The 13,925-nt window shown below is 42.9% G+C and overlaps 1 protein-coding gene across 3 annotated transcripts in view; it reads left to right on the forward strand.

The window, feature by feature from the left end:
• BBS9 (Bardet-Biedl syndrome 9) overlaps nucleotides 1-13,925 on the forward strand; it is a 514,138-nt gene that overhangs the window by 15,487 nt on the left and 484,726 nt on the right. For all 3 annotated transcript variants that reach the window (XM_040353183.1, XM_040353182.1, XM_040353184.1), the window contains exons 3-4: nucleotides 3,196-3,318; nucleotides 8,196-8,346. In XM_040353183.1, coding sequence (XP_040209117.1) covers nucleotides 3,207-3,318; nucleotides 8,196-8,346 — 263 coding nt within the window. In that variant the 5' untranslated portion in view covers nucleotides 3,196-3,206. The remainder of the gene's footprint in view (nucleotides 1-3,195; nucleotides 3,319-8,195; nucleotides 8,347-13,925) is intronic.

Consider the following 13,925-nt stretch of genomic DNA (forward strand, 5'->3'; position numbering starts at 1 on the left):
TTCAGAATGGCAAAGATGTTTTTATTACAAACTATGTGAGCAGTTCCTCTTTAACATCTCCAAGTTAAATAAATTGTTCGTATTAATGTCTGAAGATCTTCACTCGTTGATAAATCAAGCAATATTATTTAATGTGACCACTTTGCTAGAAATGACAGTTTTAGCATCTAATAAATGGTGTTGCAGCACAACACTCAAGCTGAATATGAATTTTATACGTATTGCTCATATTCCTTTATTACTTTTAATAAGGCTGATTGTATCATATGAAGTGTTTTTGTCTCGGGTGATTAAAAGTGCCATCTTTCTCACTGGTCTCTTCCCTCTTTGTCAGCAGAAGGGAACGTTGTAAAGAGGATTGGCTGACAAGTTGAGCAGCATTAAGTAGATTATTGTTCTGCTACTAGTAGGAGTATTCCGATCGCTGCATGCAAGGACATTCCTGACGTTTTTTAACCATTTGTGCTCCCAGTGTCAGCGATATGCCGTGTATTGCCAGATGACAGCAAGTGGAATTTTGACTGGTTTATGAATAATGCATAACTCTAGGATTGGTGCGTTAAGGCCAATACATAACCTTGAACAATGGCAGATTTGTGTTTTTTTCCATCCTAATCCTCCTTTATATTCCATCCCTTTCATCCTTTCCACTCCAGCACTGGCTGCTGACACAAATGATTTCTCAGTTTCTCCTACCTGGACCTATAAAATTGCTTGAGATTGGGCAGAGCTTGTGCAAAGAAAACGCTCACAAGGTCAAGGGTGGGCGAGATGTGTTTGGAGGCAGAGTTGGTGGCATAAGACTCACTGATATTGTGAGTCTTATGCCGCGTACACACGATTGGGTTTCTCTGCGGTGAAAACACCGCCGAGAAACCCGAGGGGAAAACCGAGGACCGGCTTGGTCCCTTTTCCCCGTATTACACACGGCCGGTTTTCTCTTGGTCGAGAAAACCGGCCGTGTGTAGGCTCCACCGCAGTGGGAATACTGGTGAGGAAAAAACGCATTGATTCACGAAAAAATAAATCCACAGAAAAAATAAATATAAAATTAAATTAAATAAATTGAAATTAATATTCGCATCAAGTGGAGAAAATTTGGCACAACAGAGACATTACCAAGAACTGGACTGCCCTCCAAAATTGATGAAAAGATAAGAAAACTGGTCGGGAAGGATGCCAAGAAGCCTACAGCAACATTAAAGGAGTGGCAGGAATATCTGGCAAGTATTGGCTGTGTGGTACATGTGACAACAATCTACTGTATTCTTCATATGTCTGGGCTATGGGGTAGAGTGGCAAGACAGAAACCCTTTCTTAGGAAAAAAAACATACAAGGCTGGCTAAATTTAGCAAAAACACATCTGAAGTCTCCCACAAGCATTTGGGAAAATGTATTCTGGTCTGTTGAAACCAAGGTTGAACTTTTGGGCTATAATTCCAAAAGATATGTTTGGCACAAAAACAACACTGTACATCATCAAAAAGAATACCATACACACCGTGAAGCATGGTGGTGGACACAGCATCATGCTTTAGGGCTGTTTTTCTTCAGCTGGAATGGGGGCCTTAGTCAAGGTAGAGGGAATTATGAACAGTTCCGAATACCAGTCAATATTGGCAGAAAACCTTCAGGCTTCTGCTAAAAAGCTGAACATGAAGAGGAACTTCATCTTTGAGCATGACAACAACCCAAAGCATACATCCAAATCAACAAAGGAATGGCTTCACCAGAAGAAGATTAAAGTTTTGGAATGGTCTAGCCAGAGCCCAGACCTGAATCCGACTGAAAATCTGTGGGGTGATCTGAAGAGGGCTTTGCACAGGAGATGCCCTTGCAATCTGACAGATTTGGAGTGTTTTTGCAAAGAAGAGTCGGCAAATATTGCCAAGTCAAGATGTGCCATGCTGATAGACTCATATTGAATAAAATGAAAAGGTGCTTTGACAAAGTATTAGTTTAAGGTGAATGTAAACCCACTCTCATCCTTTCTAAACTACTGCCATAGTGCTGATCTATAAGGATATACATGCCTCCTGCATGTATCCTTACCTGTCAAATGTCTCCCCTCTGTCTGTTATAAGAACTGAAAAACTGCAGATTCTGTGGGTGGGTCTGTTGTCTGGAGCTCTGTGGGTGGAGTCGTGATGTCAATAGACTCCCCGCCCTCCTCTACACTCTCCTTGTCAACATGCATTTTTTCCTGTGTATTCCTTACACTAAATTCTGCTATGATCACTAACATCCAGTCAAAATCCAGAAAAGTAACCACATGACTTCAGAAAAGGAGTGGGGGGGTGGGAATTAAAAAAGAATGCCTGTCTCCAGGCTAGTGCATGAGATATGTAAATAACCTGTCACTCACAGCAAGGGGGCGGAATGGACTAAGGTTTTACTCTGTAAATCCATTTTATTTCACCGAACAATAAAAGAGGATTGCTCAGAGCTGGATTAACTCTGTGTGGCAAGACTGGGCACAGATGATAGAAAATTGTATACTGTACATTGTGACATCAAAAAAATATCCACTTTAAGGTTGTAACCATATTATTTTATTTTTTTATTTTTTTCTTCCCTCCTAAAAGATTTCAGTTTCTTGTTCAACTGAGTTGTAAAGTTTATAGGTCACATTAAGGCCGGAATCACACTAGTGCGGTGCGAATTTCAGCTCTCTTATCTCTGCAGAGAGATAAGAGAAGTGTTCAGCAGATTAGCATTAGCAACAGTTTAGATGCAAATTTGGAGACCTGGGAGAAGTTACGGGTGAGAGGAGAGTGGGGGAGAAGTGTATTGAGCTGAATGAGAGAAATTCCTGAAGAGAACTGAACACATCTGCGAATCAGCTGCGTACCCATAGAAGATAATGGGCTTCAATTCGCACCTGAGCCTCCCCGCAATGCCTAAGAGACGCACACGGTTTTACTGCAATGCGCAGTGCGAATGCATCGCACATATGTGAACCAGCCTCATTGAAAACAATGTATTTAGAAATGTTCTGCGTATTGGATGCGGTTTAAGCCGCACTCAATTCGCATAGGTGTGAACCTGGCCTTCAGGTGGATAAAGTTCTGAAATCATTTTATCTTTGTCTCTTTTTTCACAGGTTTTAACAGGGGTGTGTAGACTTTTTGTAGCTGCGTGCTGAAGAAATTCTTCCTATTTCAGCTTTGTAAACTGTACATTTTACTTTCCAGAGAGCTCAGACATGTCACTGTTTAAAGCTCGAGATTGGTGGTCCGCGTCACTGGGAGAAAACGAGGAGTTTGACCAAGGATGTCTGTCAGTGGCTGATGTTGACAACAGTGAGTCTGGACAAGGTAAACACATCTGGGATTCATAAAACTGTTCTTTTTAATATGGCTTTGTGTGGTGCAATTCTTTCAATCTTTCATCAAATGTTCATGATTTTTTTGTGATACTCTTGATCTCAGGATGCAGTATATAAACAAAAAATGAGACTTGTTACCTGTAGTCCCAAGGACAGCTTGACTTGGAGCAACTGTGTGCTGCCTCCCAGGCGTGGGTCAGTGAGGGAAATCACTTGGCTGTCAGACTTTATTCAACCCTTGCTACATTCCATCACATCATCGTAAAATCCAGCATGGAAGTATAACAGTAGATTTCAGTTGTGTGCCACCTCGACCCCCTTTTACTTTTACAACTCTATTGGTAAAGAATGCCAGTCTCTTCTTTATACTTTAGGATCAATTCCAAAAACCAAGATAAGGATTTTTATTTTTTTAAAAGGTGACAGTTGTTTTCAGTTGAGATTTTGAAATTGCAGTCGCATGGCTGCAAATATAGGGCTTTATGCCCGGTACACACGATCCAGATTTTCCGTCAGAAAAACCTTGGATGTTTTTTCTGATGGAATTCCGCTCAAGCTTGGCTTTCATATACACGGTCACACATAGTTCTCTTTCGACCACCAAGAACATGGTGATGTACAACACTACGACGAGCCAAGAAAATTAAGTGTAATGCTTCTGAGCATGCGTCAAATTGTTTCTGAGAATGCGTCGGAATTTTGCACGTCGGAATTGCTACAGACAATCGGATTTTCCGCAAGGAATTCTTTCTGTTGGAAAATTTGAGAACCAGCTCTCAATCTTTTGCTTCAACATTTTACAACATGCTTGATCTTGCCAATTTGATAAAGGCATGAAATTTGGCTGTTGCTGTGGCCCCACTAATGGTCAAAAATCGAACCAATGATTATTGAATGGTGTGATTTCCAAACTGAAAACCTTTTGGAATTCAACACGTAACGGTTTAAAAATCAAACCAACGATTATTGAACGGTGCGATTTTCAAATTGGAATTCAACACGTGCGTGGCCAGTCTTAAGCCCCGAACACACGATCGGAAATTCCTCCAGCAAATGTCCGATAGAGCATACACACGGTCGGAATTTCCATTCAAAAGCTCACATCGGACTTTTGCTGTCGGAATTTCCGATCGTGTGTTTGGGGCTTAAGACTGGCCACGCACGTGTTGAATTCCAATTTGAAAATCGCACCGTTCAATAATCGTTGGTTTGATTTTTAAACCGTTAGTGGGGCCACAGCAACAGCCAAATTTCTTGCCTTTGTCGAATTTGCGTGATCAAGCATGTTGTCATTTTTTTGATAAACAGACAAATTTCTAATCAATGATGGGAGAATCGTGTGAGAAACCTAATCGAAAAAGTAATGTGCATTAACTGTGACCTGGAAAGAAAAGAAGACACGAATATTGTTTTCCGTAACAACATGAGGTGAAATCAGAGGCTTGGTTGGTCAAATTTCGAAATCAAAGGTGGCACCATCGGATTACAAAAAGTACAAATTTTTGATTTTCTATCGACAAATCGTTTGGAATTCGACCCTTGTATGTATGTATGCATTAGATGTTTGCACACATTTTGAATTGAGCTTGTTGTATGAAATAAATAATGTGCAGTCATCGGCTTTGTGGCACAGTTGTTAACATTGCTGCCTTGCAGAATGGAAGGCTATGGTACTCTATCTTTCTATATCTTGTGGGTTTTATTAGTTGGTTGGGTTTTTTACTGGTTTTCTACCTGGTACATCATCAACCTTATCTCAAAATACTACCCCAAAACATCTTCTCCACTACTCTTAAGATCTCCTGCTCTCTAGCTCCCTTTGTCACCTCTTTCCATGCTTGACTCCCGGACTTCTCCAGAGTTTTTCCCATCTTCTGGAATTTCCTACCCCAATCTGTCCAGCTTTCTGCTACTCAATCTGCCTTTAGGCATTCCCTGGAACCTCATCTCTTAAAGAAAACATATTCTGCCTCCATGAAAATGTTAAAGCTTTCTCACCCTTTCTTCTGTTAGCAAGTTAGGCTGCCCTATAGAGTGACAGACCAGTAGAAATGCGTAGGCATAGGACATTAATCTCCAACTTTACCTGGAAGACTTGAAGCTTTGCCTGCCAGAATGGCTTGGCATTTGAACAGGCAGGAAGATGTGGGAGACTGCTGCAAGAATGTTCAGGTATCTCATACTTGCAGCAGTTTGTTCCCTCCTTCCCTCCAGGGTATCTTTAAAATGGAATTCCACTTTTGTTGATAAATGAACAGTCGCCTCTGGGTGACTGATGAATTGCAGAAATTTTAGCAAACTTTGTTGCTGCTCTGAAGAAAAAAAAAAAAAAACTGTTTGTTTCACTGTGTCATTTGCAGACTGATTCTGAATTGTAGGATCTGGTTCATTATAATCAGCTGATGCAATCTCTGTGTTCTGTTGAGAAAAATTGCAGGGTCTTCATCCCTTTAGAAGTAATTGCCCCTTTGAGAGCACCTCACCAAAACTAACATTTCTATTGCAGTGGGTCCCTATAATTTGACTTGACGTGATTGTAAAGTCTCTCTTTATTTATTTAAATAACAAACATTTTATACTTGTCTGCTCTGTTGCAGTGGATTTGCACAAAGCAGCCTGTATCCTCCTCTTCTTGAGTCCCACTTTGCTGCTCCTGGCCCCTCCCTCCTGCCGAGTGCCCCCACAGCAAGCAGCTTGGTATGGGGGCACCCAAGCTGAGCTGCAGCTCCATGTGTCCATTCAGACACAGAGCTGCCATTCGGCCCCGCCTCCTCTTTCTCCTGATCGGCTAACTGACCTTGATTGACAGCTGTGGGAGCCAATAGTCCCGCTGCTGTGTCTCCGCCAATTAGGAGATAGAGTCCCGGACGGCCGAGGATATTGTGGATATCGCTGGATAGAGATGGGGCTCAGGTAAGAATTAGGGGTTGCTGGGGAGGCTGCTACACACAGAAGTTTTTTTTTATCTTAAATGCATTTAGATAAAAAAAAAAAACTTCTGCCTTTACAACTCCTTTAATGCAGATTTCAGGGAAAATTTGTGAACCAATTGCATAAGCAGAAAATTACATTTCTGTAGGCTTTATGTACACAGGTTGTTGCAATGAATCTTATAGTAAGATTATTTTTATTAAATTACAGCGTGGCTTGTATAGCAATTATATATGTTATATTTTATTTGCTACATTTTTTATATGATTTAATATTATTTTTTATGAAAGTGAAGTTACCCTTTGAGGACGACTGTTTACTCACTGTATACTCACAATAAGGCCATTAGTGCTTGGTGGTGCTGCTCCAGGCGGAGGTATAGGGCCAAGTTGATAACAAACACAAAATCTCCTGCGCTCGAGAGTGGGCCCAGAGATGACCGTTGCCTATATTTCCATCCTGGCTTTACTGGATATGCCTCGCCTTACTGCCCTCATAAGACTGAGGAAGTGTGGAAACGCTGAAACCATAAAACAAAACCGAGGGCGCACTGGCCTAGTACATTATTCTCAAAGTATATCTTTAATTCATAAAAGAGTGGTAAGTAATATACTCACAAACTGACAGGTACATAAATGTCATATTGACCAGCAAATTCCAGTCAATGATACATCACATCACTTTATAGGATAATTGAAAATCCAACAGGCTAACACGTTTCAAGAACTTGTCTCTTCCTCAAATCCAACCAAGGGGCAAGTACTTGAAATGCGTTGGTGTTGGATTTCCAATTGTCCTGTGATGTGATGTGATGTATCGTGGACTGGAAGTTGCTGTTCATTATAACCGATCCTTGTGTGGATGCATACATGTGATAGCCTCAGTCAATGCCACACCTTTGGCCATGCCCCCTGACATGTTATCAGAATAGGGTACTTACCAAGGCCGAGATGCCGAGAGCGGTTCGCTGTTGCGACTAAGCGCAGTCCGCCCCCTGGAGGTGGTACAGAGGGTGGATGGCACCAAGAGGCACAAGCTACCAGCAGGCAGGGTAGAGCTTGCGTGGAAGTCCTGTAGAACTGGAGCAGGGACCAATGGGTATCAGGGTCCAGCAGAAGAAGACAGGTAGAAAGTCCAGAGCAGGCTGAGGCTCAAACACAGGTAAGCAGACAATCCAGGATACAGACTGGGGGTCAAGGCACTGGAGACAGGAGGCAAAACCGGGACACAAGCAGAAGGTCAAAGCACAGGAGACTGAGGGTGAATCCGGGTCACAGGCCGAGGGTCAAACACAGGAGGCAGGAACAAAGTCCATAAAACAAGCCGAGGTCGGGTCCAGGAGAAGATCAGAGTAAGTCAGGGTCAATCCTGGTCACAGCAGGTAATCAATCAGGAAACAGGAACTCACGTACAGGAAGCTGAACACAAACCAACAATTTCCTTTGGGCATCTGCTCAGCTTTATAGGCAGCCAGGAAGTCATGTGGAAGTCATGTGGTGCATGTCATGTGACAGTCAGTCTGCAGCTGAAGGTTTCTTTGACAGCTCCCACTGACAACTTTGCTGCCATCTAGTGTTCAGAATCCAATATGTTTCTCTGACACATGTTTTGTCACCGCCCACCTTTATGATTAAGCCCCCGGTGGGTGGGGCGAAACATGTCAGAGGGCATGGCCTGAACAGTGGCACAGCCCAAACTGTGGCACTAGGATTGGCTATGGTGAGCGTCAGTTTCACGCGTCAACATATTTGTATACTGTTTTTTTTACTGCAGTTTTTGCATCCAAATGGTGGAAGTGGCCACCAGCATGACTAGCTTTTGAAAATTATAAGCAGCATTTGAAAGAATTTTTTTTTCACTATTAACTTACTGCTCTAACAACACACTCTTCTTGTAATAAATAACCAAAAAATATTTTTTTATTTATTTCCCTAGACAAAATCATTGTTGGTAGTTACAATGGATACCTCCGTATATTCTCTCCCCATCCTCTGAAAACTGGTGACGCCATTCAGGCAGAAGATTTGTTGCTCGAGGTTCAGCTAAGGGATCCAATACTCCAAGTGGAAGTGGGGAAGTTTGTTTCGTAAGTACATATGAAAGCTCTTAGCTGTTATGAAACTAATCTCCCATAATCCTCAGTTTTCCAACAGCTGGAGCGTCTTGAGTTTTGAGGCCGTTTTGTTTGCATTGTTTTTTGTGAAGGACGTTGTTAGCTGGGTAGCTGTTGCACGGTAACGAGTATCTCCTCCCATGATACTGCTTAACATCCCAAGCTGACTAGGGAATTCACATTGCTTGAGAAGAAGGAATAAATGTTTCTAAAATGAAGTATATCATAACTGTATGCAAATGCTTTTTAATTTAATGAATGAATATTGGCATTGATTTCAGAGCTGTGTATGGGAAATGTTAAGCTAATGCTGATGAGCAGTTTAGCTTCCCGCTGGCAAAACGGCTGCTTTTTGATTTGTAATAAAATTATACTTTTTGATTGGTGATTGAAAACAGCTAATCGTTGCTTTTAAAATCTGTTCTTTTATGTGCATCGCTATCTTGAGTCTCAACATTAACTATTTTAAATCCTTCTGCTGCTAGCATTAGTAAATAGATAGGAAAGGGATATTTTACTTATTTAATTTAATTTTTTTATTTTTTATTTCCTTTCTGGTTTCTGGCCTAGGCCAAGATGATTTCAGGAGTCTTTATGATAATTTTTTTTTCATCTAGAAGAAGGGTTGTTGACAGCCCTGGGCCAGTCACCAAGCACCAGTGCTGCCACATGGGAGGAAGGAAAGCAAATCACAAGCTCCTCCATACCCTAGATAAACTGGGAGTTCTCCTGCAAGGGGACTTGCAGGAACACCAGGCATTTCACATAAAGGGAGCAATACAAAGAGAACCGGATACTGTACTTGCTAATACAAGTACAGTGGAACCTTGGTTTAAGAGTAACTTGGTTTAAGAGTGTTTTGATTTGCGAGCAACTTTTTAAAAAAAAATCTGACTCGGTTTGTGAGTGTTAACTCGCAAGACAAGCAGAGTTCAAGCTAAATAGGCCTGCAGTACCTCATTTGGACTGAGGTACAGGGGCACAGAAGCTTAGCTGAGCTGAAGATAGGCCTGCAGTACCTCATTTGGCCTGAGGTACGGGGGCACAGAAGCTGAGAAAAGCCGAACATTGGCCTGCAGTACCTCATTTGGCCTGAGGTACGCGGAGCAAGAAACTAGCCAAAGTGTCCTCCGGGCCTTTTCGGACGTTTTCGGCGTCTCTCTGGCACCCTCCCACCTATGGCCGCATTCATTATTGCATCCCATTAAAGTCAATGCAAAACAAATTATTTTCATTTCCATTGACTTCAATGGGAACACTTGCTTTGATATGCGAGTACTTTGGATTAAGAGCATACTCCTGGAAAGGATTATGCTCGTAATCCGAGGTTCAACTGTACATGGTACAGCAGGCACATATCAGGAATGTAAAATTTGGGGGTAATAAACACTTTCATTGATTCACAAATGAGAGGTGAACAGATCAGCGCTGTATATTGTAGAGTGTTTTTATAGTATTGTTTACGCAAGCATGTTGGTCTTGCTTACTCAATTGTTTGTGACTAAAATGTGGAGATGGCATGAAACAAATGTGAACCCGAAATAGCTTGGGATTTTAAATCAAAAGCAGTAATTTTATAAATAAAATCTTGGCCAGAGTTGAGATCGAAGTAGAAATGGTTCCAAGCACTACATCATATGTAATTATGTTCAGGAAGGATAAAAGATATGACAAGGAGTCCAGAAGCCTAAATCTGAGATTTAGCTAACATATGATATAAAGAATGCTCCTTACACTGGTGGTCAGTGAAAAGAATGCTCCTTACATTGGAGGTCAGTGAGACGAATGTTCCTTACATTGGTGGTCAGTGAGAAGAATGCTCCTTACAGGTCTGTGTGCATGTCACAATTCAATTCTACTTACCCGCCTGAGGACTCGCTGTGCTCTCCGCCCCCGCCCCTCTCACCACCCGCTCTCCGCCCCCGCCCCTCTCCGCCCGCTCTCCGCTTGGTCACCACCTCGCTTTCCGCCCGCTCTCCCATAAAAAGTATCGGACTGGGAATCGGTATATATATATATATTAGTCTGTATTGTGGTTTGAAAACTGTCACATGACATTAAAAAAAAGTATCGGTATTCGGTATCGGCGAGTACATGGAAAAAAAGTACTCGTCCTAAAAAAGTGGTATCGGGACAACCCTAATATATATATATATATATATATATATATATATATATATATATATATATATATATATATATATATATACCGTATTTATCGGCGTATACCGCACACTTTTTTCCCCTTAAAATCAGGGGAAAATCGTGGGTGGGCAATATACGCCGATCCCCGCTGTCTCTAAGTGCCGCAGCCTAGAGCCGAGCCGAGTATACTGCGCACTTGGCTAGGCTCGGCCACACCCGCAGCCACGCGAGAGAAGCCGAACACACAGGAAATCCGGCTCCTCTCGGCTCGGCCAAGGCGCCAAATCCAAAAACAAACACTGCTGCAACCCCGGGCAAGGTGCGGATGGACTCGCAGACGGATACCCACAAGGCTGGACGGATCCCGCGCAAGGAAGCCGCAGACGGAAACCCACAAGGCTGGACGGATCCCGCGCAAGGAAGCTGCAGACGGAAACCCACAAGGCTGGACGGACCCCGCGCAAGGCCGCAGACGGACGCCGGACAAGGCCGCCGATGGACGCAGGGCAAAAATGTACGTTTTTTTTTTCTCCTTTAACTACCTTTCTAAGCTTGGGGTGCGCGTTATATGCCGGCGCGCGGTATACCCCGATAAATACACATATATATATATATATATATATATATATATATGTGTGTGTATATATATATATATATATATATATATATATAAAAAAAATCCTTACAGCTTTACTGTCTTTATTCGCCTGTAATGAAGTATACCCCACATCTTGCAGGCAGCTGGATCCTGGAGAAATCTTCTTTGCAAGGATGGCCTGTCCTCTTCCTGTCTCTGAACTTCCAGGTCTTTGTTCAGAAGAGCAGTACGAAAGGCACATGCCCCCTGAATTGAGGGTCCCATTTGGTCGGGCTGATCGTGTAAAACGGGCCTAAGACTGCTTTCACTCTGATGTGCTGCGGTTTACCCATACCGCGAGTGCAGCTGTGTCTATCCTGTGGGTTAGCTGAACTTTGCCATAGACTCTGCCTGTGGCAAAAGCCTGCGCTGTAGAGGAAGCATCAGCTTATGAGGCTCTGCTCCGCAGCTGCTTTCTTCCTCTACCACCAGCTTCATAATACAACACTGATGCTGTGGTATGGCGGGACAGCAACATGCGATCTTTGCTGGCCAACTTGCCATTCCAGAGCAGGAGGTCGCGGGCCACATGTGGCCCCGGGCCACTGGTTGGCCACCCTGGGTCAGTCAATGCAGTGCCAGAAGTTCAGAGACGGGAAGAAGCCCGGCCATCCATTCCCTGCACAGAAGATTTATCCAGGATCCAGCTACTTGCACAATGTATACAACATTATATGCATTTTTTAGCTAAAACTCAGATTTAGGCTTCTGAACTCATTGTCATATCTTTTATCCTTCCTGAACATTTATAATTACATAAGATGCAGTGCTTAGAACCATTTCTACTTCGATTTCAACTGAAGATTTTATTTATAAAATGGGGAAGGTTTAGACCCTCTTTCAGATTTTTTAATACTGTCTGTATAATGCTGTGGAGGGTTTTCTGTCAGGCAGGGCTGGGACAAGGGGTGGGCAGGAAGAGAAGCTGCCTTGGGTGCAATGGTTTACTGTAAGGATGCAGGCTCCTTCCTTCTGTTACAAGGCTGACCGGAGAAGTTATAGTGACAGTGTTTTTGACAAGAGAATGACTGCTGGGAATAGGATCCCCTAAGCTTACACATTGTAAACAGTGGAGGGAGGCGCCGTTTGTCATCTTTGCCCTGGGCACTGGATGGCGTGTCCTGGCACTGCTCTCAATGCTGTCTGTGCCCCTGTTAAAGGGATTTCACTTCAATTCCTTCACTGTCTGATACCTATCACCACAGAAAATCAATAAAAATATCTCTCATGAGGTTATAAACTTTAATTAAATCATAAAAAGAGTCTAAACCTTCCTCGCTCTTCTTGAAAATATGCTTTTATTGTTTGGGGATTTCATCTTCCTTCCAGGGTTCCATCTTATATTGGTCAAATAGATGGGAAGGAGGGAGATTTTTTCTCGCTTACTTTTCTTTCTAATGCCGCGTACACACGATCGGAATTTCCGACAAGAAAACCGTGGATTTTTTTCCGACTGAATTTTGTCTCAAACTTGTGTTGCATACACACGGTTACACAAATGTTGTCTGAAATTCCGAACATCAAGAACGTGGTGACGTCCGACACTATGACGAGCCAAGAAAAATTAAGTTCAGTGATCCCGAGCATGTGTAGGATTTTTGTGCGTCGGAATTGTACACAGATGATCGGAATTTCCGTCGGAAAATTTGAGAACCAGCTCTCAAATTTTTGATGTCAGTAATTCCGACAGAAAATGTCCGATGGGGCCTACACACGGTCGGAATTTCTGACCAACAGCTCACATCGAACTTTTCTTTTCGTGTGTTTTAGGCCTGATTCGCACCTATGCATTTTTGGTGCTTTTTGCATTTCGCAGATTTGCACTACAGTCCATTTAACATGGTTTCCTATAGAACACGTTCTGTAGTGCAAATCTGCAAAATGCAAATAGCGCTAAAAATGCATAGATGTGAATCAGGCCTTCGTAAAGAGAAATCGCCAAAATTAAGGGGAAAAACATCAGTCCCAACTTTATTAACACCTAGTATAAAACTTTTTGGCTGACTTTGGGTAGGTTCCAAAGAGGCAAACACAAACCCGGATCAAAAATGTAAAACACAGAATCACATGACCAGGGAATGCTCATTGTTGTCAGTGGTGCCCATTCTAATCAATGCGACTCAGAGCGGTGCGGTTTAGGAAAAGGTTCCTGCACTACGTTGGTGCAATTTAAAGTGCAACTTGGCCCCATAGAATATGCAAAGTCGCACCACATAATCATACTGGAAATTGCATCAATGTCGCATTGCAGTAGTGGGAACCAAGCCTAGATTTTTTAATCTTACCTCAGTCTGTCTAAAGCTAAAAAAAAGGTTGTAAAACATCAATCCTGACATGAGCAGTCCATGAGGTAATAGACTAGAGCAGGGGTGGCCAACCAGTGGCCCGCAAAGCCTTCTGATGTGGCTCGCGACCTCCAGCTTTGGAATGGTGGGTTGGCATGCAAAGATCACAGGTTGCCGACCCGCCATACCACAGCATCAGTGTTGTGATATGAAGCTGGTGGTAGAGGAAGAAAGCGGGTGCGGAGCAGAGCCCCATAAGCCAATGCTTCCTCTACAGCGCCAGCTTTTGCCACAGGCCGAGTCTATGGCAAAATTCAGCTAACCAGCAGGCACAGCTGCACTCGCGGTATGGGTAAACCGCAGCACATGAGTGTGAAAGCAGTCTTAGGTCCTTTTCACACGATCAGCCCGACCAAATGGGACCCTTAATTCACCTCTATAGAGTGACCGATTACCGTTTATGACCGCCTACCTCCAATCCGAAA

The sequence above is a fragment of the Rana temporaria genome, chromosome 5, assembly GCF_905171775.1.
Source record: "Rana temporaria chromosome 5, aRanTem1.1, whole genome shotgun sequence".
Lineage (NCBI taxonomy): Eukaryota > Metazoa > Chordata > Amphibia > Anura > Ranidae > Rana > Rana temporaria.